This window comes from Haliotis rubra, unplaced genomic scaffold (assembly GCF_003918875.1).
Source record: "Haliotis rubra isolate DU_JTF1 unplaced genomic scaffold, ASM391887v1 Scf118, whole genome shotgun sequence".
Taxonomy (NCBI): Eukaryota; Metazoa; Mollusca; class Gastropoda; order Lepetellida; family Haliotidae; genus Haliotis; species Haliotis rubra.
The window spans coordinates 1359663-1384651 of record NW_025765092.1 but is presented as its reverse complement, the minus strand read 5'-3'; the positions used below and the strand labels follow the sequence as shown (position 1 = coordinate 1384651).

The 24989-nt window shown below is 35.8% G+C and overlaps 1 protein-coding gene across 16 annotated transcripts in view; it reads right to left on the bottom strand.

Annotated features, from left to right (window-relative positions):
• Window positions 1-24989, bottom strand: part of LOC124259141 (inositol hexakisphosphate and diphosphoinositol-pentakisphosphate kinase 2-like) — a 75573-nt gene that overhangs the window by 10471 nt on the left and 40113 nt on the right. For 6 of the 16 annotated variants that reach the window (XM_046693251.1, XM_046693297.1, XM_046693305.1 and 3 more), the window contains exons 14-29: window positions 24142-24260; window positions 23052-23164; window positions 21018-21038; window positions 16906-16972; window positions 16610-16751; window positions 16151-16377; window positions 15372-15517; window positions 14957-15071; window positions 13185-13292; window positions 12314-12439; window positions 11352-11486; window positions 10898-10987; window positions 10097-10247; window positions 8585-8665; window positions 7896-7958; window positions 2884-2985 (exon numbers count right to left, since the gene is read on the bottom strand). In XM_046693251.1, coding sequence (XP_046549207.1) covers window positions 2884-2985; window positions 7896-7958; window positions 8585-8665; window positions 10097-10247; window positions 10898-10987; window positions 11352-11486; window positions 12314-12439; window positions 13185-13292; window positions 14957-15071; window positions 15372-15517; window positions 16151-16377; window positions 16610-16751; window positions 16906-16972; window positions 21018-21038; window positions 23052-23164; window positions 24142-24260 — 1806 coding nt within the window. Of the gene's footprint in view, window positions 1-2226; window positions 2233-2883; window positions 2986-7895; window positions 7959-8584; window positions 8666-10096; window positions 10248-10897; window positions 10988-11351; window positions 11487-12313; window positions 12440-13184; window positions 13293-14956; window positions 15072-15371; window positions 15518-16150; window positions 16378-16609; window positions 16752-16905; window positions 16973-21017; window positions 21039-23051; window positions 23165-24141; window positions 24261-24989 lie in introns of all 16 variants that reach the window. The other 10 variants (XM_046693239.1, XM_046693291.1, XM_046693264.1 and 7 more) reach the window with 5 other exon arrangements.

Here is a 24989-nt window from a genome sequence, read left to right as displayed (position 1 = left end):
GTATGCAATTTGACAATCTCAATAAAATTTTATCTTAATTCCTACTACCACTTTGCAAAAGATCTAAGGGACATCTTACTACTGGTCCTGTCAGAACAACCTCTCGTCAAACAGATCAAAACGTTAGTAACCAGAGTGGGAAAATGACAGTTTGAATGTGCTTTCTAATTACTCAACCTTGAAAAGGTGAATACATGTACAAGGTATTTGGAACTGTAGTTACAGGCTAAACGACTGATTGACTTAAAATCCTTTCTGTAGACAGGGAAGTTAAGCAAAACAATTTGGGTAATCTATTTGACATTCCAGAATGTTTATCCATCCAGTTCATGAATTTAAAATTTGTTGTCTGCAATGAAAGTGACCACTTTGAAACTAGTGCCATAAAGCTAATTAAAGCTGCTTTCTGATTGGATACGGTCAATTTTTATTAGTACTTTCACCCGTTGGTCAAAGTTGCAAAAGGCTGTTCTGTCAAGCCCTGTAATTAAATGTCCTCCAATCAACTTGTAGGGGCAGCAAGCACTAAGATCTGATTTCAGTGAGAGATGTATTGGCAGTTTGATGGTCATGTCTATTCAAAGAGAGTTGTTGTGGATACTGATGTTTCTTGCATGACAAATATAAGCCTATGTATGGTCTTCAATGATTTTTGATGAAATACTGTTAACATCATGTTCTTCTGCATTTCCAAAGTTGGAGAAGAACCACTTCACTGAATGTTTTTTGACAAGGTTTTGTTTATGCTATTTCAACTTGTTAACACAATAGTGATCAAACATATATCTACTTCCATGCTGTAAGTTTACAAACTAATACGTTTCTACATTAATCAACACATCAACATCAAGCAATGTTACATTAACTACATTTGAATGGAAAGCAGTTTTCTGATTATTGACCATAAGCCAATGACAACCTTTTTCTCATCCTTGACAAATCTTGACTGTTAGTCCCCCTTATTATAAATGATAATCTTTGAGGAAATATATACAAAAAATACAAAAACATCCATCCTAAAATAAACATCCTGGGCCTATTTGTTTGAGAAATAAAAATATATCCTATGTTTAATATGCAGCTTCAGCAAGCAGTTGAAGGAGTGTGAATGGGAACACAATTAATGGTGATATTAGTAACATTTGACACACATCTTCAAGCAGACAAAAGCTGTAAATGAAATATCATATCAAGTATATACATCCTTAGATTTCCAGTATTATTTATTTCCTTGAAGTGTCATTACCATAACCCTTAATCAGCAGGACAGGACATTGGGGCATAATGATCAACAATTATTGAAAGGAACTCAATCTAAATGGTTGATCAGTTAAAGTTGGGTCTTCACTGTATGATTGAACATACTCCTTTTGAATGCACATTCTGTCCATTTAAACATTCAAGCAAGATAGGCTACTGAAATTGTCAGAATCTACAGTTTGTGGAGGAGCCATAGTCAACATTCATAGCGAATGAATAAGAGTGAAATATGTTGAATTTCACATTCAGTAATAAATCTGGGTTAGATGAAAGAAGCAAGGTACTCCGAAAAGAAACTAGAATATCAGATGGCTGTTATCATGCTCATAAAATCATATTTCCTTTTAGACTGTATGGTCACTACTTAGCAATTTTTCAATGTGCAAAGCTCCAAATATAGACACTTGGGTGACAATGGTCAAAAACTACTCTTGCCAAACAGGGAAAGATCTTAACTTACAATTTTTTTCTAACACCTTTCAGTTACCATAACAAAATCTATATTCCAGCAACAAAATTGACAACACAAAGGTTAAGAGGAAACAGAGACATCAGAAGCATAAAAAGTACTGGAAATTTAAGGATGATATTTTTTATAAGGGTGATCCTGGGTATTTAGCTCTAGAGACTGGCAGTGCTTTCCGAAAATGAATAAAAATGCCTAATAGCATCAAAAGAAGAATTGAGATTACTCAGGGTTTTAGATGTTTTCCAAATATATCATTAAAACTATTAGTGATGTAATTAGTTAGTTTCTCACACTGGTTACTTTCATAATAATTTGAAAGTAAGTCCACACATGGAAAATTATCTACTTTATGAACTATAAAACACTCATGACCTACTTTAAGTCTTGTAAAGATATATGAAATGTCATTTACGGATGTTATCTTGAAGAATTTCGAAAATGGGTCTGTATTAAGAGGAATATGAGGGTGTAGGAATGAAAGTGTTTTTAATGCATACCAATATCTGGAACACACAAACAAACAGGATTAATTATTGTAACATAAATTCTATTCATATACATCCATAACAATTTACAAGAAATAAGAAAATTAAAGAAAGAGTTTGATGCATTTAAATTAACCAAATGACACACACACAAAAAGAGGTAAATTGATACTCCATTGTATTAAAAATATGTTCCCTTTAACATAGTCTGCATATCTTTTTTCTCAAATAAAAGTCAGTCCTAATGACAGATTTGAAAACTTAACCCTGACTGGTGCATTAATTATGAAATAAAAATGTATGAAAAATATAGATGCATAAACACAACTATCCTTAACTTGGATATTATAAATGAAGCATCAATGTGAGAGATATGAAAAAGAAAAAAAACAACACTATGGCTAAAGAACAATGAAAAGAAACCCTATGTTTTAGTTGGTCTGCCAAAGCATTCACTTGGATGATAATTTTGTGCTTTGTTAATGTCACAAAGTGAAATGTATGCAAAATACACAAAGCTACGGCATTCACTGAGTAGGATGAAAAATGATGCAATGAAACAGCATTCAAATGATATTTGATTAAAGGAGTAGATATAGAGCAAGCTAAGTTAATGCATAATTCCGTGCTTCTGATAACCGACTTAACATAGAAAATACATCTTCTTACCTTTAAACACATCAGTGCTGAGGTAGAAAAGGCTCGAAAAGGAATGATGTTGCCGAGACGATAGCGGTAAGTTGACAGTTTTGTAGTGACGTTGTACATATGCTGCAAGAAATAAGCATGTGTTAAGAACAGCTTATGGGTATTGTTTCATGTTCTGTAATATTGCAACCAACCAAAATATATTTTAAGGGAGTACTTTACTAGAAGATAAGATAAAGATGGTGAATGGGTATACATTATTTGAATCTATCATATTACATGTGTAAATTCCGCTGAGTCTTTGTACATGATCAGGTTCTCACCAAAGGTAAACCAACCAAAATACCCTCTATAATGTGACAGGCAATTGAAAAATAATGTCCATTATTCAAATCAATACTATGATTAGAAATACTTTCTCTGATAACAAAATACACTGCAGTACCTGTAGATTACTGTCAACTTATCTCCTCATCAATACATATATGTACTGCAAATATTTATGTAAATAAAAATTATCCAGATTTGTAATTGTGATGGGTTTTTCTTTGTAAGATGTCCGGTGTCTACATGTTTTCTATTATCATACACTGATAATCAGTCCGTACAAAATAGCATGAAGTGATAAGTGAGCGTATGTTAATGTTGACATTTGTTTCTTATCACTAGATCAATCAGTGTCTCAACTTTGGCTAACTAAGCAACAGTATTTGTTCAATATCCTATCGATTAGAATTAACTTCATTCTCATCACTTTAAAAAATTGTAATATGTATGGTGGGTAGGGATCATAATATTATTCAACCAATAATGGTAGCCAGACTATTTCCACCATGACAAGTGACAATCTGTCAAACACCAAGTGATAAGGAATTCCTTAAAAAGTAAGGACCAGGGTGTTAAAAGGATACAGCTGACAACTTGACAGTCATTACCATGCAATGAAATATTTTTAGTCAAACTAAGATAACTAGTGTAATAAATACTTGATAATGGTGTAAGTACCTAAACCGAAACTCATTGCAAGAAAGAACTTGGTTTTCCTTCATCTTTACAACTTCCAAAATGCCTTTCAAACAAGTAGTTTAATAAAGGCAAACAGTATATGGAGACATATAATAAATGCAATGAAATATGTTGCATTGTAAGTTAAAACATTATAGTGTGAAAACTAACAAACAAGGAGTTAGCCTATACATTAATATCATTATGACAACACTGAAATCAACATTTAACAGTGTACTTAAGTGCTGATTCTTTTCCCTAAAGACACTTATCATCCCAGAGTTGTTGGAGACAGATCTTGAATTTTATATTTAAAAAATTGACAAAACTGATTACTTTTCCTGGTTACTTGAAAGTTATTTTCACAAGATAATAAGATTATTCGACTTATCATCTGGAAACATATATCAGGCCAGTTTCTGGTAATTTGACCTAATTTTATCATACAAGATTTGCATAAGGAGACTTTCTAAAATCCAAACTTGATATGACCCATCAATATTTGTTCAGTTATCAAATAGAATACCAAAGATGTCAAGAAATTAATGATGACTGATGACAAACACCTGTGATACTGACTCTTGGTGTTCACACCATGATATCCAACAAATGTTATACAAAATATGATACCAAACAAAATATTGTTAAAATTATGAAAAGTCCTGTGATGAATGACTCCTTTCTAACACCATCCATGCAAGGTGTCTTCATAGATTTGCTACATGCATACCTTTACATCAGCTAAGTTTGACTTTATGACATTCTTAAGATGAAAATATGTAATTCGTTATCATGACAAAATGTGACTTCCTTTCGATAGTGATGTGTAAGGTTATTGAGTGAGCAAGTGAGTGACCAGGAGAGGTTTTATGACGTGGCAATGGTTGACAGCATGAATCCACACCATGAAAGCCAAGATAAGGTCTTCCTTGGGTGTCCACCACATATTTACTACAGTCAAATCCATACTAACAAGACTTGACGACTACTTATACCCATGTGTCTTAAAGGTACTCTTTATCCACTAATTCAGTTGCTAAAATCATGCCATAACAGTTAACTCACAAGTGTACTTTGACTTGTTATGTTTTATTAATTCTACTATGGAAAAGGCTGCAGCTAAAGTCACATTTCAAACACAATTCCACTGCAGAAACATGTTTTCAAGGACTTCTTTATTCAGTGGGAAAAAAAAAAGAACGACAAATGTTCATTTGAAGAGACCTAATAATCAGATGAGAAACTCTTTGACAGACTGAGTAAGTTTTTACATTACTTTTAGGAATATTCCAGCAATATCACGGTGATGGACAGTGGACACCAGAAATGGGCTTCACACATTGTACCCATGTAGGGAATCGAACCTGGGTCTTCGGCATGATGAGTAAAAGCTTAACCCACTTGGCTACAGCTCCGCATAGAAGCACTTTAACCTCAACATAATTGATAACCTCTGGCACTCATGATACTTGAACACACTGTCCCAATATCAGTTTCTTCATAATGATTCCACAGTTCTGACCATCACATGTAGCCATTTAAAACATTAATAACACACAAAGAAAAGACAAATAGCCTGATGAAAATGACCATATATAAAATGCACATACTGGACCTTGACAACTACATAATCTACCTATGTTCAGTGGTCAAAACAAGTGTAGAAGTGAGCAAAGATAACATACCCCCGCTTCCCACTTTGGGACATGGAAATGACTGATATTGATATATATAATGTGACAAGGATCAGCAGCTCACAAGACTTTCTCTTTGACTCTACTAAACTTTATATACATGTTAGATAATAGTTTTGGCATGTACTGATTATGGTAATAATTTATGGAAACCAGATATTTTTGTGTTTTCCGTGGAAACCTGACATACAATTGAACTTGACTGTCTCATGTTGAACACAATGAACTGGACGTAGATGAAGATTGCTATTTTTTAGCACATGGCATATCTGTGGGTCATGATTAACTTGTGTATTAAGTTTGGTGAACCTAGCATGTATAGTTTCGATGATATGCCTTGGTCAGGTACACATCAAATACATTTTGCATGTACATAGCATGTAAACTTTAAGAGATATGCTCTGGACAAAATAATCGAACACATTTGGCACTAAGTCATGTTTCCATGGAAACAGCAAAAATAAAATTCATATCTGGATCTAAACCCCAAAAGGCACATCTAGGGATCATGCTTGATATGTGTACCAAGTTTGATGAAGCTAGCATGTATAGTTTGGAAGATCTGCTCCGGACTAGATGACATCCTCATAGTCACATCCTTAGTCATGTTTCCATGGAAACAGCAAAAAAACTAAATTTGGAAAAAACTTTAAAATAGCAAAAGGCACATCAATGGGTAATGATTAACATGTGTGTGAAGTTTGGTGAACCTAACATGTAAACTTTAAGAGATATGCTCTGGACAAAATAATCAAACACATTTGGCACTAAGTCGTGTTTCCATGGAAACAGCAAAAGCACTAAATTCATGTAAACTTTAAGAGATATGCGTTCTGGAAAAAAAAATTAAAATAGCAAAAGGCACATCAATGGGTAATGATTAACATGTGTGTGAAGTTTGGTGAACCTAACATGTAAACTTTTAAGAGATATGCTCTGGACAAAGTTTATGCAGACGGACAGACGTAAAGCATGTGCAAATATCATGCATGGAGCCGGACAGAATGATTCGCCAATTTTCACTGAGTTTCATCATTTATATATAATAATACTCAAGTGATGTATATCATATTATAGCAATGATAGTAACTGCAATGATGTTAATGCCTGATCAAGCTAAATGGGACCACAGCTGTCCTGTTGATCAAACTTGTACACATTAAAGTAATAAGCATTTCTTTTGAGATGTTAATACCTGTTTGTGTGAGTTAAATAAACAAGGAGAGACAAGTCACATGTTACTGTTGACCATACAAGACACATGTGTTTCAAACCACAGCGAGTGAACAGCAAGCTTTTATGGTTATGCTAAATTAGTAATGTCACTGCAATATCATAGAAGTCAGAACCAGGCACAACAGCTGTCTATACAGTTCTACACACCACAAACATCATGACACAAGCTCCACAAATGAAAGTGACTCATTGTCATCGCCATTCCATAAAAAATACTTTATTACACTATACATGGTGGTAGAGCGAACTGTATTTCTTAAATACATGTATGGTATAGATAATATACTTTTAAGCATGAATGACTGATGTAAGGTGGGATTTTGAGGTAATTCTAAGGTGACTCTAATTAATAATTTTTAATCATAACACGAACTCCAAAGCCTCAAGGCTATCAAAGATTGGCATTCCAATGTCAGACTGAAAAACTTCAGCCATTGCCACTTTGAAGTTTATTCCTTCCCAAAAACAGAATTGTCAGTTTTACCAGTATCCACAATTGTATTTGTCTTAATGATACAAATAGCCATCCTTTTTTTAAACCCCCAGGTCTGGTAATGTGAAAACATTGTATCCATTCTGTATTTGTATTTGTATGAGCATGCAACACCATATTGTGCATCTGGTAGAAACAAGTATATCATGAAAAAATGTCAATGTGAAGCTTTTCTATTAAGTAAGCTTTCCAGAGTATAATAAATATAATATGATTTCTCTCTTTATCTTTTACAAAGAGGATACTCTTTCCTTAGTGGAATGTTTTCATATTTTCATTCATCATTAACAAAACCAACCAACACTACTGCTGGGTAAGGAGTGAAACTCACTGTGTTATAATAACTAACTTCTGAAATACAACCAAACACCCATCAGATGATAAAAGTAAAATAGCAATAGTTTTTTAACAAAAAAAATCAATCAGCTAGAACCATCTAGTGTGCCAACTACTGGGTATACAACAGCTTGATAGGTACAAGCACAGAGTCTGAAATGAAAGGAGATGTACAAACAGCAAGGCAAGTTCCATATTGGAGAGTGAATGTGGGTAACGAGCAATATAAACAAGCAGGCAACATGAGCAGGTCACAGCTCAATTCTCACCTGGTTCAGATGTGTTATCACCATTAGAGTTTTTGTCCTCTAGACTTCGGCTGCGCTTTTTTTCTGCATACCATAAGTTTAATATCAATAAGTTTACCTTTCCAATTCCAAGATCAGGGCCCCGTTCCTCAAAGCCTCCACTACGACTTCCGTAACTCCTATTCTCTAACACAGACTTATGACAGTCGTAGCACTACGATGGTTTTGTGGAACGGATGCGATGGTCATTATGAAAGTTCATATCCTGAAACATTCTGATAGCTTTTGTTTGAGAAAGAGACCATTTTATATAAAACATCACTACATTTAAGGGAGCTAACATACACTTTCAAAATTCACACGTCTAATTATTGTCACACTGGAAACCATACCCATTATGCAATAAGCAAACAAACACAAACAAAATGCATGACAGTACAATTGGCAAAAGTATCTTTTGTTTGTTATCTTGAACATTAGAGGAAACAAACACCCTTTAACATTCTTCTAAGTTTGTTTTTCTTAGAGGGATAACATTTTCCCTTTATGAATCTATGCAAATGTTTGAAAATATTCAATGCATATGGGTCATTAGAACTTAGCCAACACTGGAAAGTTGGAAAAACGCATTTTCAAAATGTACTCAAGCATGATATAAAACCATGCAAAAGACCTAACTGTAAACTCTAGCATGCAGTGTGACAACGTACCTGGGTCTCTAACAGAGTCAATAGATTTATCATCAAGGCTACGACTCTTCTTGTCATCCAAATTCTGTCCACCATTTGTTCCTGCCAAGTGAATAATATATATGTCTCACAATGATGAGTGTGCCACAGTGATCCAGAAAATGGTGTTACAAGCCAAAGATGAAGCAGAAGAAAATGCAAGGTACCATCTCAAAAGCACCAAAAAATACCATACCCACTTGTAAGCTATACAGTGTCCGAAATTAAGTGTGGAAGTCAAGGGGTCCTCAAAATAATCCTCATGTTAAGAGGTAAAGATTTTGGGGTCCCTTGATTCAGACACTACAGCTGTAAACCAAAAGGACTCCAGGACCTCCCTTAATATCGAACACTGCTGTAGAAGGACAGGAAGGAAAGACTGATGGCTGTAATAGACATAGGGCTTGCTAACTGACACATTCTGAATCCACACAGGTAGTAACAGGTCTTAAAATTCCATTATGTATGGCCAAACATAGCATAAACACATGACTTTTAAGGCCAATGTTATAATTGCTTCAAAAAATATATTAGATTTCAAAAACTGAAAATTGTATATAGTTATATACTTATTCTATCTTACACATGTATTTCTTCCTTCTTCGACACTAGAGTGGAAACGCTCCTAAGACAATGTAATACTGAAGCTGTGGTGGCTGAACAGGTTAGGCGTGTGCTGGCGATTAGATGTCTGACTGTGGGTGTGGGTTCGAATCCCAGATGGGACTCAACCCAACAAAAGCACTAGAATCTGTACTTTACTAAGAAAGTGTAATCCCAAATATAACATGTTACATTTGACCACTTTCTAAATGGCATTGTGTATTCACTAGTAAGACAAGTTTCCAGATTCAAAACATCTCATCCCAACACATGTTCACTGTCGCCCCATAAACAATGGGCAGAACACTGCCTGTATTCTGTGGAAACTGATTGCATGATGTTCCAAGCACACTCATTCTCTTTCAGGTTAAGGACATGAATATACAATTCATTGTGAACATCACAAATCCTGAAAGCCTAGCTGATCTGCAAGACATGTTGGATGGAGCTACAATACAGAAGCTGCTGGTTCAGGATGAAGGAGAATCCTGAGAATCTACATCCCTACTCCCATAGCCCAAAGATCAATTCTCTTCAGCACTTCCACCAATACATCAAGGTAATTAGAAATAAAATGAGTGCGCTGGGAACATCATGTAATCTAGATTCAGTTAGTGCCATAGTGTTCAGCCCATTGTTTATGGGGTGATCATGTGACAGTTGGGTGTTAGGGTTAGACTTCTGAAGCAGGAAAGTGATCTTAGGGGTGTTTCAACATTTGGATCGAAGACAAAGGATGAAATGCATAGTGTGCCATAGGATAAATTTCAAAATTATTGTTTCCTGATGAAAGTTGCACATAAAACAACTGATCAGCCCTTCAATATGGTTACAGCCAGATAGAATGCAGAATCTGTAGAAATAAGATGTCCTTAATGTGTGACAGATTACCTGATGGGCAACTTCCACTCAGTTTGTTACTGGAAGAGTTTCTTGAGATGGCAATGGGTTTCGAGACACTGTTTGTAGATAGGGTCTCATCAGACTCCCTTGTTCCAGGCACTTGCTTTTCTTCATCTGTGTCAGGACTTGAAACTTTTGTCTGTCATCACAAAAACAAATACTTATCCATCTAAAGACCCTATCTTGTGACTCAATAAGTCGATCTATTTTTCAGTCCATAGGACATTCAATGGATTCATTTAGTGTGGCATGAACATAGTATGTTTCATGGATGCCAACATGTGTCCAAATTCATACCTTGAAGAAGAGAGTACTTACGATATTAGTATTCTTGTGATAGCGTATTGCAAACTCCCTCTGTCTTTGATAAAAAACACAGAACCCCAAATGTTCCTCTCTGTCCACCACGTAACCAAACAGTTATCTCCCCTTGAACCCAAAAATAATTCCTCTCATCTGAGAACAAATGGAAACCCCCACACAGCTTAAGGCAGGTAGACGTTTACAGCTCTTGTATTAGGAGAGGTTCATCAATATCATAAATACTCCAAAGCAAACTCATCCCAAAGACAGCATCAATGTCTGTAGTTTGTGTTGCTGATCTGTTGGCAACCAGGGTGCCGTTGTACAAAGAGATCTTAGAGCTAAGGAGACCGTAACTCCCATACCTTAACATGGTCTTACGACAGACTTAATGCTAACATTGTTTTGTATGGCACACTGGACCAGATTATGTCATGGACTAGACTTAAGACTCCTCCAGCTCCCATGTGACCTGTTGCATCTTACCTCAGTAGAATCATCCGTCCCCCAGTCCCACTCAGGCATGTTTGACTCTGCTATCTCATTTGGCTTTGATTCTTGTTGTAGGTACATGTTCTGTTGAAATACAGCTTGATAATTAACAATAATATGGGAAATTTGTGTGAACAAATGAGCTGTAAATACATTATTTTGTTGGTTTTAAGTAACAGATTTACCAGAGCTCCAAATATATACTTGATTTAAACACATAATATACATTACTTGGTTTGCATCTGCCCAAGTGTGCATTAAATATTCAAAATGTATTTAAAAAATGATGGTATAACAATATTGTGCTGAAAAATTTACTGAATATGCTAAGTGAATGTTAACTTGTAAGTAGATAATCATGGCTCAAGTTTACCAGAGCTCTGAATATACCTTTCAAAACCATTATAATTTCACCTATCACAGTAAGTTAATTAATGAGGGCTTTTACCTCCAGGGACTCCATAATGGTTGCTTGATGTTCTGAATGTGAGAGTCGTGGCTTCATAAAGGGGTCAGGAGGTAAAGTGTAATTCTGCCAGGATGCTGAGCCCTTTATAGAACCTTCTACAAAACCCTTCTCCTTCTGTCATGAAAGAGAATCAGAAGCTACATTGTTGACAATATTGAACAATATTAATACTATCTTAAGAATTTTTTCTATTACTTCATATATTCTTAGATGAGTGAGTGAGTGAGTTTAGTTTTACACCAGTTTTAGCAATATTTCAGCAATATCATGGCAAGTAACATATTGCTAGATGAAGGCTCACGATAAAATTGGTCATACTGAGCCAGTTAATAATATTTAAGACATTCGTAAACAACAGCTATGTTTCTGAAAATAGTGAAAGTGATCTGGGTTTAAATTACTAGGGCTGCTATGATTACTGACAGATAAACAGTGAAATGAACCATATCCAATTATGAATTAAATTAATTATTTGTGATTGCTAGAATCAACTATTCATAAATTCTTTTAAAAAGAAGTGTTTTTACATTAGTTTTGAATGGTCCTTATCAAAACAAGATACTAGTATGCAAATTGGCAGGATAATGGCCAACCATTGACAGCAATGTGACCACAGATCACTGTCCTGATGATAAATTAGCACTGGTCATAACATGTCAGAAAAATAGTATGTTATCATTTCACTGAATATATTGAATAATACATAATATGGACTTGTTACTGTATCGATTACTCAATATTCATATTCATTACAAAATATTTGTGATATCATCAGATATCTGCCTCATTGTGGCAATAAAAACTACTGTCATAACTATAGGTGATAACTTTGAGGTGAAAGACAAGACAGACATATATATATCTCCTGTGTGACTGCACCAAGAGAACACAGATTAAAGTTACCAGTTTGCTACATATGAATCAACATATCTTCATGTTACCTTGTCTGATTTTGGATTAGGTCTGTATCCCATACTACAGGAAGGAGCCAGACTGGTATCACAGCAAGTATAGGCACCAGGACTGAAGTGGAGCTCCATGTGGAAGCGCTCATCTGAGTTGGGATCCTGATTCAAATAAGTATTCATTTTTCTTAAAAATCAATCTTACAAAAGGATTTTGATAAGTTTTGATAAAAGTTGATGCCTTAATCCTAATGTTCAAAATAAGAATGCTCAGATATCTGTAGGTTATGAACTCCAGCAATAAAATTGAGGACTCCGAAAACCACAATTTCCACATCATTTCAGTAATAAGCTATCATCAGTATTCATGAGAGTTGTATCTTCATATCCATGTTTCTTTAGGATAAGATGTTTTCTTGATATAAATTACCTGAACTGTACATTTATGGAATTCAGAACAATCAATTTTCTTGGACATTTTCTGATTGTCATAAAAAAAGGCAATGACATTGACAATCTGTTTCTTAAAAATCAGCATCTTAGAATTTCAGTAAAACAACAGTGTCTAGTTATGTCCAAAAACAATGGAAGGAAGTATTGATTGATTGTTGTTTAATGCTGCACTCAGCCATATTCCTTCTATATGGCGACAAACTGTAAATAATCGAGTCTGGACAAGAGAATCCAGTGATCAACAGAATGAGCATCGATGAACGCAATTGGGATGTGATGACATATGTCAACCTAGTCAGCAAGCCTGACCACTCCATCCCATTAGTCGCCTCCTTCGACAAGCATGTGTTACTAAAGACCATTTCTAACCCAGATCTTCACGGGAAAGGAAGGAACAAAAAACATACCCTATCAAAGATTTAAATTTTACTTTCTATATTAATGTGAAATATACCTTGCTAGGGTCCTCAAACATCATTAAGACAATTTGGGTCATGTAGTTGAGCTCTGCTGTTGCACTGAGGAAGTCCATAGCCCTCTTCCACTGCTCATCTTTCTTTGGCTACAGAGATAGAAATTCATCATAATTACAGTAAAACCTGCGAACACCGGCACCTGTCTAAACTGGCACACTGTCAAAACCAGTCCCGCCATTTTACAACGATATTATGATCATTAAAACATTCTCTAATCCCGCACCTGTCCAATCCATATTCCCGGCACAACTTTCCTGGGCCAACAAGCAATTTTAACTGTAATTTACACTGTCTAAACCAGCATGGGTATGAGCAGTCCAATACACTAATTAATCCTCTTGGCACGCTAGATAATCAGGAAATGGGTCTTGTGTTTCGTGCGTTACCTGACAAGACACTACTAAGACTGATGCTGCTAAAGGTGGCAAAATTTCAAGTACCGGCAAGTAATTTACAGTGTAAATGGCAGCCATGTTGGAAAATGATCATCACTGTCTAATCCAGCACCCTGTCTAAACCGGCATTTTATTTCGGTCCCGTGGGATGCCGGTTTAGACAAGTTTCACTGTATGTTGTCAGGATTGCAAACATCATTGTAACAGAATTCAGCTGGAAAAAGAATCTGAATGAATTCTTCTACTGACTGCCTCTCTACATTTGATGTTCAGGGTTAAATATTCTTTCCAGTGGAAACAAAACAAAATCTTACTACCAATTCTGGTTGTAGATTGACAGCATAAATATAATACCTTGTAGAGATTATTCAAACATAATCTCAATGAACAAGTCATCAAAATCAGATTAGAATGGAATCCAAATGCTACTTAACAATGTAAATGACACATATAATGTGTTTATGCCTCAGAGAATTGTTATTAAAATATATACAATACAAGTGTTTGCCACTAATAAGGCAATGTCCCCCGGCCCTAAAGAAAAACGAAATATTTACATATTTACTACTTTTTGTATTTTTGTCAGATAAAAGATGCCTAAACTGACTGGTGTCTGTATAATCACCCAATGATTAGGCTGTCAACATAATTGAAAACATTGGGTACAACAGTTCATGAGGTATCGCGTTAATAAGAGTTTAAAAAGTGGTCAAAGTGGCGTATTGACCTTGAAAATAAGGTCAAGGTCACCCAAAATCGACTGGTGTCTACATAATCCCCTAATGTAGGCTGTCACCAAATTTGAAGACATTGGGTACAACAGTTCTTGAGATATTGCGTTAACAAGAGTTTGAAAAGTGGTCAGTTCTTGAGATATTGTCGTTAACAAAGAGTTTGAAAATTGACATTGGTCAACAGTTCGACATGTGTCTACATATCCCCTAATGGTGAGTTTTGAAGAGTTTGATGATAAGGTCAAGGTCACCCAAATCGACTGGTGTCTGTGTAATCCCCCAAGGTAGGCTGTCACCAAATTTGTTGACATTGGGTACAACAGTTCATGAGATATCGCGTGAACAAGAGTTGGAAAAGTGGTCAAAGTGTTGTGGTGACCTTCAAAATAAGGTCAAGGTCACTAAAATCGACTGGTGTCTGCGTAATCCCCCAAAGTAGGCTGTCACCAAATTTGAAGACATTGGGTACAACAGTTCATGAGATATCGCGTTAACAAGAATCGGGACGTACATACGTACGGACAGACGCTGCTGAATACATAGTCCCCCGTTCCGGGTTGCGGCGGGGGACAATAAGCAAACTGATATCATTGATCTTATAAAATAAAAACAAATACATACATCACAAAGTCCTCCATATCTGAGCATTGTGAGCAGTGAGTGTATGTGGCTCTCACTGGTGAAATACAAGCGTGTCCTCACAAATCTCTCTGGGGATGCAACACCTTTAGAATACCTACAAACAGAACAGTTGGAAGTATCAGTGATCACTGAAATAACAGTCATTCAGTTCTTTGTGTCAGTCAGCCGTTTCTTTGTATTAAGAAGCCCTTTCTTTCAATAAGAAAACTCTTCAAAATATGATATACTGAATTAATGGGCAACAACATACAAAGTACATAGGAAGTTCAACATTTTGTTATTCAAAGTTTTACAAAATATTGCTATCCAAAATGTTCACATTGTTCAAATATTAAGATATTGTTAAACAGTCTAAGACTTTCATTTGCAATTTCTGTCAATGGTGAAACATTACCGGGAGTCTAGTCTTGTGGCATTATCATCCATTGTGGAGTCACTGGAGTGTAGACACTGAAGCAAGTCACTGCGTATTTTCCGCATCAATGGGGTGCAGTAGTTTTGGGCTATATGTAGTTTCTCCTCCACAGTGATACCATATTCCTGAAGTAACAAATCTCAATATTAGTGAATGCTGTTGAATCACACAGTATGCATCATTCCCACTGTACCACAATGTCCTGTGATGAACTATGATGAACTCCAGTACCTAGTAATAGATCTGCTATGGCTAACTATAGACAGTCCATTTTCACAATACAATCTAACTGTTTGTATGTAGTTATGCACCATACTCAGCAATATTACCGCTATACGACAGTGGTCTGTAAATAATCAAATCAAACCTGACAAACCAAGAACTGACATCATGAATATGGGTTCCTGAAGACCAATTTAAAACCTTCAATTAAATCTGGGTATACACAAAGTCAATACTAACCAATGAGCTCACACTTGTTTCACTTTGATATTATTGGTTTAGATACAGAAGCAACTAAAAATACATCAGTGAGTGAGTGAGTGAGTTTAGTTTTACTCCGCTTTTAGCAATATTCCTGCAATATCACGGCAGGGGACACCAGAAATGGGCTTCACACATTGTACCCATGTGGGGAATCGAACCCAGGCCTTTGGTGTGATGAGCGAACGCTTTAACCACTAGGCTACCCCACCATCACAAAAATACATCAGAGTAGGCAGACCCATGATCCCTGTGTTGAAAAAGGTTGGCCTTGCCTGGGGAATAATGATGTCGGCAAGAGCTTTAGAACACATGAACAGCTCCTCTGCCCTCTCAAACTGCAATGTCTTCTGGTTGTGCTGTAGGTCATACTTTATGCAGTCATATATGTCAGGGATCTTGCTGATGTCAAACCTCCCTATCTTTGTCTTGTAATCCTTCTCCAACTTGGCCCATCTTCGAATCAGCAACTCCCATGATTCCCCATGATACAGCTTTAGATCTGCATGGATAACATTCAGAATGCAAGAGTAGGTTATTGGGTGTGCATTCCATTTACAGTTACAGCAATATTTTAGAAAAAAAACCCAGAATTCTGTGATTTTAAAGTGATTATTGCATTTACGCTGCAGTCATGTCACCAAGCAATGACTATACACATTGCACCTGTGTGCATCAAAACTGGGTGGTCTGTTTGGTGCAAAGAGACAGAAACAAACTCATAAGACACTCACCTCTGGACTTGAGTTCCACCTTGAGAGCTCTGATTTTGGATGTTATTTCATGGATCATTTCGTGAACACGTTCACACATCTGTCTAGGATTCTTGACGAACTTCATGGCATTAATAAGGGATATACTGGACGTTGGAGCCAGCTGAAGGAACATATGCCTTTATTAGAAGCAAGCAAGCTTTACAAGAAAGAATGAATTTTGGACAAGTTCTGATTTAAACATACTGTCTCACAAAACACTCCAATATCATATCGAATAATATATTTTTAGAATGGACAAAGAAATCTTTTCTCACCTTCTCATAATCTTCATCAGAGAAATCTTTGTCTTCATTAAAAATATCTTTCAATTTTTCCTTGACACTGGAAACAGAAGTATTAAAACATTATTGCAAAACACATAAAAAAACTGACATAGTAACTTTGAGAAAACAGTCAGGATATTGTTCTCAGTAAGGAATGAAGAACGTAAGAAAAAGATAAAACAAACTTAAGGGTAGTGCAGAATATAACTGATGGTAATTTATTAAAATGAATGTCAAGAATACAAGTAGAGGTATGACAGAATGAAAGGATCAACCAAAATATAGATAAAGGGAAAATAAAGAGAAATAAAGCAGAAATAAACAATACAATATGTCCAACAACTGATCAACTCCACAGATGTATGACCAAGAGATAGAATATTTTCAAATTCCTTCTTAAAGTATCTGCTTCAAATACTGCATGTCTAGAACTATCACTAGCTGCAAGTAAACAACCCTCAAATGGACTAACCTAACTAGAAGGTGCATTGTGGGTAAAGCACAGCAAGAGTGGTCAAAAACAGCAACAGTGGTGAATTAAGGTAACAGTAAAACTACTGCTTACTGTGTGTATCATTTCAAGGCATTTTTGTAAGTTTCAAACAGCAATAGCAAACACACAATTTCCAAAAGGTATACACATGGTATTGGTTGTACAAGCTTTCCATCAAAACCAAAACATTTAATCTGGGAAATGCAACTAGCATAAGCAAATCCATGCAGGCTTTAGCAGGAGGTCATTGGAAGAACTAGAAAATGTTATCTATCAGAATTTATTACAAAGATAAACTGAGTTCAAAGGTAGTAATATGAATTTACTTTTCCTGATAATGCATTATCATATCAGGGAAATGTAGTATTGATATGCTGGAAATTTCACATATAAAGTTTATGCATTTTTTCAGCTAAACTGGTAGGCTCACAAGACCTGATTAAACAAGCAAACACAAATGAATGAATAAATGAATACAACAGAAATAGAAATAAGGACCAAATGAATATAATAAATAAGGCCAGAGGTGAAGAAGAACTGTTGGAAATCTCATGTTTAGTGGAAAAGAAATGACACTTAAATAATCCAAAATGTACAAATGGGGCTGCCTCTCATGATGTAGATACATTGGTCATTAAGTGACAATCTCATTAAAGTCAGGTCTTAGTTCTTGCTACTGCTGAACAAAGAAAACCGAGAAATCCTTAACAGGTCACATCAGAACAACCTTTACATCAACCAATAAATACATCTATTAACAGATCAGGAAAGAAACAATCGGAAAGTGTCTTCTAAAGTGTTCGAGTAATTCAGTCAAAATTATTGTCTATCTCTTACTTCAATGGGATAACCATTTGAATGGAACAGATGCTGCATAGCCAATGGGAAATGCTGTCATACAACATCAACCATACATTAGACTTTCCCGAAAGTACTTTTGTTCATTTTCCTCATTCTGAATTGAAAACATCAACATATATTTTGGAATGGAATGGAAGTCGTGAGTTTGAAACTTGTGCCATATTGCTTGAAAAAGCCACTTTTTGATTGGCAAATATTGACTATCAGTTAGTCATTTCAGTGGTCGGTCAAATTTTGTAATAGGTCATTCTGACATGACCTGAAATGGGATGTCCCAAGATCTTTGTTTCACAGAAGCATGCACTTAGATGAAATATTAATGAGATTGTTTGAGTAGTAATAAATATCCTACATACACCCTCCTAGGCTCATACTGCACTGCCCTTATTCACCAACAAAGCATATAATGCAAAATGCAAGTATCACATAATGTCATGTGTTTACACCAAACCAACAGTGTATACATAAAAGGGAATATGCATACATGAACTGTACCTAAATTATTCCAAAGATATGGGCAAGAGTTAATCAGATAAATAATTAAAACAACTTCCACTTCCATGTGACCTGGTAAAGCTATTTAGGATAGGTCTCTAGCCATATCGAGTGATGCATGTGTATTGTGTATGGTATGTCTATTGTTCAGCATGTCATGACAATAGCAAGGATATAACTAGTATCCAGTAGAACTGAGTATCTTTTAACATCTTGCAAGATGGATTGATGATGTCACTAGAATATCTTACTGCACAAATAGTATGAAAATATGAAATAAAATTCTAAAACCTGTGCCTTCTAGGGACATCTACATGCAACTTATTTCCAAACACAAAATTTGCCCAAACTGATGACATAAGTGCAGCGGACATGTAACCCATTACCACCACATCTTAATGTTCTGCCATGCTTACAAGCAGGGCTATAGAACTTCCACCATTACAGTAGCCAACTGCATTAGTACATGTACCATTTAAAGAGTATCACAATCTCACAAATTGATGATTCAAGTATCTTCTGAACCTCAGTAAAAATTACTGGTACAATGTAGGTACTGGTGAAACATTATGGCCCTAGTATGTGATCTATACATACAATATATCATTGGAAGGTTTCATTTTAAGATGAACCTATTCATCTGTTGTAGCATCAAGAATAATGATATGCCTACTACTAATTGAGTAGTTCCTGTTCACCAGCATCTAATTGCTCAAATAGTTTTATAAGTAATGCAACAAGAAACTTGAAACTAGTTGTTTGGGAAGTCATGTAGTCAAAACAAAAAGAAGGAAAGTCTACTGTTAGAGGACTCTTGCTTTACAGATGATAAACTGAATTGTGGCCTGTTAATGGCTCACTTACTCACTGCGATGTTCATGTTCATATGCAGATTGAAAGTAAACTGGAATATTCTTATGTACATAGTTGCTTGGTGTGTGAGTGAGTGGATGAGTTTAGTTTTACGCAGCACTCAGCAATATTCCAGCTATATTGCAGCGTTCTGTAAATAATCCAGTCTGGACCAGACAATCCAGAGATCAATAGCATGAGCTTCGATCTGCACAACTGGAACCGATGAAATGTGTCAACCAAGTCAGCGAGCCTGACCACCCAATCCTGTCTTACGACAAGTATGGGTAATGAAGGCACATTCTAACCCGGACCTTCACAGGTCTGTTTGGTGTGTCATGACACTAGTAGATGTTTGGCTACTATAATACTTGGCATTACTTTGCATAGCTGTTGCATCTCTTAAGGATTTGAACATGCACAGAAACTGTTACCATGGTTTTCAAATGTTACTGAAAGTAAAAGGGCTTGACCAGTTTCAAAAGGATAAAAACTCCTACTGTGTTTAGAAGGTGTGCTTAAGCACAAATCCATATGTAACCATCAGAACAGATTGTTTTTGTGTCACATACAAGGAGTGAACTTTGTTTAAGTTTAAAACAGTTTTAGTTTCTTTTTCTCAGATATTTCATAGTGTCCCACCTTATGAGAGGATAGGCTGAAATGATACAGGCCAAGTCAAGTATATTGTTGAAATCATGGTACATGTAAGGAGCTAATAATCAGGCTAATATTCAAACCCATGAAGGATGCTGACATGCCTTGGGAAAACAGATACAAGGGAAGATACTCAGCATTGTTCTGTCAGTGCCTTTACAAATAGTCAGACCTCTTAGTCTGTTTTTTTTTCTGTCATAATAGTATACTGTGTAAATACCTTACACAAACATGTCTCTCGGGTATATTTCAAACAAAATGTAATGTAAAACTGCAAATGTTCTGAGACGCAAACAAATCCTGCAGAATTTAAAACTGAAACTGAAGGGTCAGAGTAAATTTACATAACAATAGCCAATGTGAAGATACTGTATCGATCAGAGTTTAATGAGAGCAAGTGACAAGACGTTTGCCAAAGAATGTTATTCTAAATATTGCTTCAAATATGAATTCTTGCATTGTGGAAACTCCTAACTGTGTATGGCAATTACTGACTATTACAAAGTGTTCATCTGAAAGTAAAAGGGTACATGAAATCACAATTTTATATATTTTATCATGATAAAACAGGGTCTACAGCTGAATGGAATTATCTGAATTTGGAGAGGGATGGGAATATTACTGAGTTAGCCACACTTCAGACCAAACTGTTGAGTGGCATTAGAGGGTGGAGAGCTGATTGTTGTCAGTTAGTGTAGCAGTTTAACAGGGTCAGAACCATACAGTCATGGAGTGCAGTGCTTACAAAGCCTGGTGACTGTTCCACCTGGAAGAAATAAGCCTACTTAATATCCAGCATGGGAGGATTTCATACACATGGGAGGTATTATGCAGTGCCATAGCACTGTAGCTCACCTTTTTAAGACATTTTCACTTTAACAGTTCAAGAAGATGAAAACATTTACTTAGGTCATGTCACTATATTGTTATCCTGCATCTTAACCACCGTGACGTTGTTGTTATATTGCTAATAGCGGCTTAAAAACATACTCACTGTATCTTAGGGTAAATTAAAAGTCATTTTGAACCGTAAACAGCAAAGTTTGTAGTGTCATATTCCTGAAAAGCACTATACAGTGATTAATGTATTACATCATTAGATGTCCCACAGTCAAATATATATATCACAAATCCAAGAAAAAAATGGATTCATAAATTCGAGTCTGGATTCATAAATTCCAGAAATTGACATCATGTTCATCAATCTACGTAATTTGGATACCATGACTTAGATGAACCAAGTCAGTAAGTCTGACCACTCGATCTTTGTCTGCCGCCTCTTACGACAAGCATGGTTTGCTGAAGACCAGTTACTTCTAATCCAGATCTTCACAGGTCTTTTAGTTCTTTGAACGGTAAGCATCACAACATCAGTCCTGTGGTTTCAGCTTAATTATTGTTAGTTTTGATACAAATACTAATGAAAGAAACAAATTAAACTAACTTTGGTGCTATCATTGGTATGAGCATTCATGAGGTTTTGGTTTATTGATGGAACAGTTTATCTTCTTGAACAGCAATATCTGACAAACAAGCCATAACAAATGTCTGCCCAGACCTTAGGTCCAGGTGAGCTCAAAATGAAATGCAAACCACAGACAAATAGTTGGAATAACTTGATCAACAGAGTGATAAGCAAGTTGAATTGTCATCAAGGAAATTAGTCAATACATGAAACCTACAGGTGAATACAGCATACTCCTTTTATAGCACCTGCATGAGAAAGTCCCTCCACAGAATGTAATGGTTTTGAAAATTTGAAAGATCAAGAATTTAGACAACATATAAAATCTGTATCTAAAGCTTTACCCATTATGCAACAACTAAAATCAACCAACTAAATCATATTCACAAGCAGATACATGACATAACATACGGTAATTCATATACAACATATTACTATAATTTTGGAATTAGTGACACAACTCTATCAAGTATTATAACTGTCATGGTCAGACTACTGGCCCATGGGTATCTACCTAAATCATTACATTTAAAGGAAATCAACTAAAACTGATAAGCACAAGGTAGAACATCTAGAAATGGGGTAGGCAGATTTAGAGAGAGGGATAGAAGCACAACACATGTTTTTGCCTCATGGAAATATGGGATGTATATGAGAAGCTAAGTTTGTAATGGAGGTTGCAAACCTTTACAATGTGTACTGAACAAGTCTCAAGAAAGTCAGGATTTATGTAATCCTAACAGTACTAGGTTGAACTCTTTGAAAAGTATTCAGCAACTTATTACACGTTCTTATGGATTCTGATCATGAATATTACAGCAATGTAAGTGCAGACATGCTATATCTTGTTGCTAGTACTATCCTACAGACTACTGTTATTAGTTTTGTCTCATACATGATGCATCAAACATCTTGAATCCAAAAATAAGCATTCCCTAAACAATCATATTGAAACAATGCCAACCCTCATCCATATAAAAATGACAAATAATTTCAATACTCAATTCATTCAAAATTGAAACCATATACAGTAAAACAAGCATTACCATCATACTCCTCTAGTATAAAAAGTAAAAAGTAAAAAGCAAATACGCTCAGTCATTGTTGAGTCTATGTTATTTCGTGCAGTTTGTTTGCTGTTTCTGCTACAAGCATACTTAACTTTAGAAATTGCTGAATATTAATTCTGTTATTATGGTAACTACCAGATTACTTGAAGCCGTTCTAATCAGAACATTCAGATGTAAGAATTTGCAGTTTTCTCTCTCATGCTGAGGGTTTTAACAGATTGCAAGCACAGAAACGAGTACATACACAAGCTGGTACTTGGATTCCTTCCCCTCACTGTCCAAGAGTCCATTATTGTTGGCACTCTTCACCATCTGCATCAGTATTGGAGTTAATTCCCCTTCAAGAGCCAGCAAACCCTGAAATGCATTGTTACAGGTAATTAAGACATGGATTCCATCCCTTTCACGACCAAGGAACTTGCTAAAAGTTTCACTTTTAACTAAACAGAACCTATGCCATGAATCCCATAACTTTTTAGGCTTAATTTCAAACACTGCTTGAATATGGTGTGACAGACCAAATGTCATAATTAGGACAACTCTGGGATTCAAATAAACCATTACTTGATACTTAACTAAGGGATGCAACTGCACAATGTAACCCCATAAACTATCAGTTGCCTCTCTATGTGTGCAGTGCCAATTCTCCCAATTCACTGACCTATCTAATTGTCTTACAGCATGGGTAATGACAGGTTGTCTGTCAACACTATTTATATGAGGATCCAGAAGCAGATGCTTGAGTGACATCCCTCTTTAAATTAGACACCTAATGTGCTAACTTATCACTTGTGTTTGTCCACTCCCAGAATTAAGTATAGAGTACACACCGCTATTTTTAAAATCCTGGATCCACATCTGCATTTCTTAACTGTGCTGCATATCAACTACGTTAAATATAAGGAAAAATCTAAAAAAATCAATGTTTTAGTGACCTTCCTCTCTTGATTGATGATGGAGAACTGACCAAAGAAAGATGATATTTGACAAAATATCCCTCTTTAAATTAGGACACCTAATGTGCTAACTTATCACTTGTGTTTGTCCACTCCCAGAATTAAGTATAGAGTACACACCGCTATTTTTAAAATCCTGGATCCACATCTGCATTTCTTAACTGTGCTGCATATCAACTACGTTAAATATAAGGAAAAATCTAAAAAAATCAATGTTTTAGTGACCTTCCTCTCTTGATTGATGATGGAGAACTGACCAAAGAAAGATGATATTTGACAAAAATGGAAGATGATAAAATCTTGATTCAGATGCTGTAAGGAACAGCACTTCTCAGCAGTTTCGTCAACAAGATTCTGAACAAGCTGTATTATATTTACCTTGGCAAAGGCCGCTGCAGTCATCTGAACTCGACCTTCGTCCGATGCATATATCTTGAGGTCATGCCTGAAGGTGCTGTGAAGTCGCAAGAAACCCAACCCAGGAGATTCGAACTGACCTATCATACCAGAAAAATACAGCATAGCGTAGGGATTAATGAATAGTTTTCATATTAGTCCAAATTTTGAAAGACCTATGAAACGTACCTGCAGGATAACATTAACAACATAACTCCTTGCAAGCCTTAGTCTGTGTTCACGTTATCAATAATACTAAACAGGCAGACAACTATAAAAGCTGAGTGAGAATTCCTGACCATGTGTCAACACTGTACCACTTAACCAATAATTCAAATTTTGACACACTTTGAGAGGGTCAAGAATGGATATATTTCAAGACAGAATTGATGTCATTAACTTGAAAATAGAAAATCTACAAATTACCATGAGGAAAGTTACCTTGTTCTTTCTGCCATTTGAACTTCAAAGATGCACACACTTCCAATAAAAAACAACTATTATCACACTATTGTATTTCAATTTAGCCAAATGGCCATGCTTTTCAGTGAAATATAGTAGTGTTAATAATGCAGAGATTAGAATAACATAAATTGTTACAGTGATGCGTCAGAATCAATCATGTCAGTAATTCTTGATCAGTCTTAAACTAAACACATCAAAGTTTCCCTCAACCACATAAGTGAATTATGGGAAAGGTGGTTAATCTGCTTTAGCTGAGGGTAAGATATTCTACTATGACATTTTAGATTCCTGCATTCCGATTGGTCGAAAAGGAGTTGATGACGCATTGTCATGACGTTCACACAATATTGGCCCTCACTCAAATG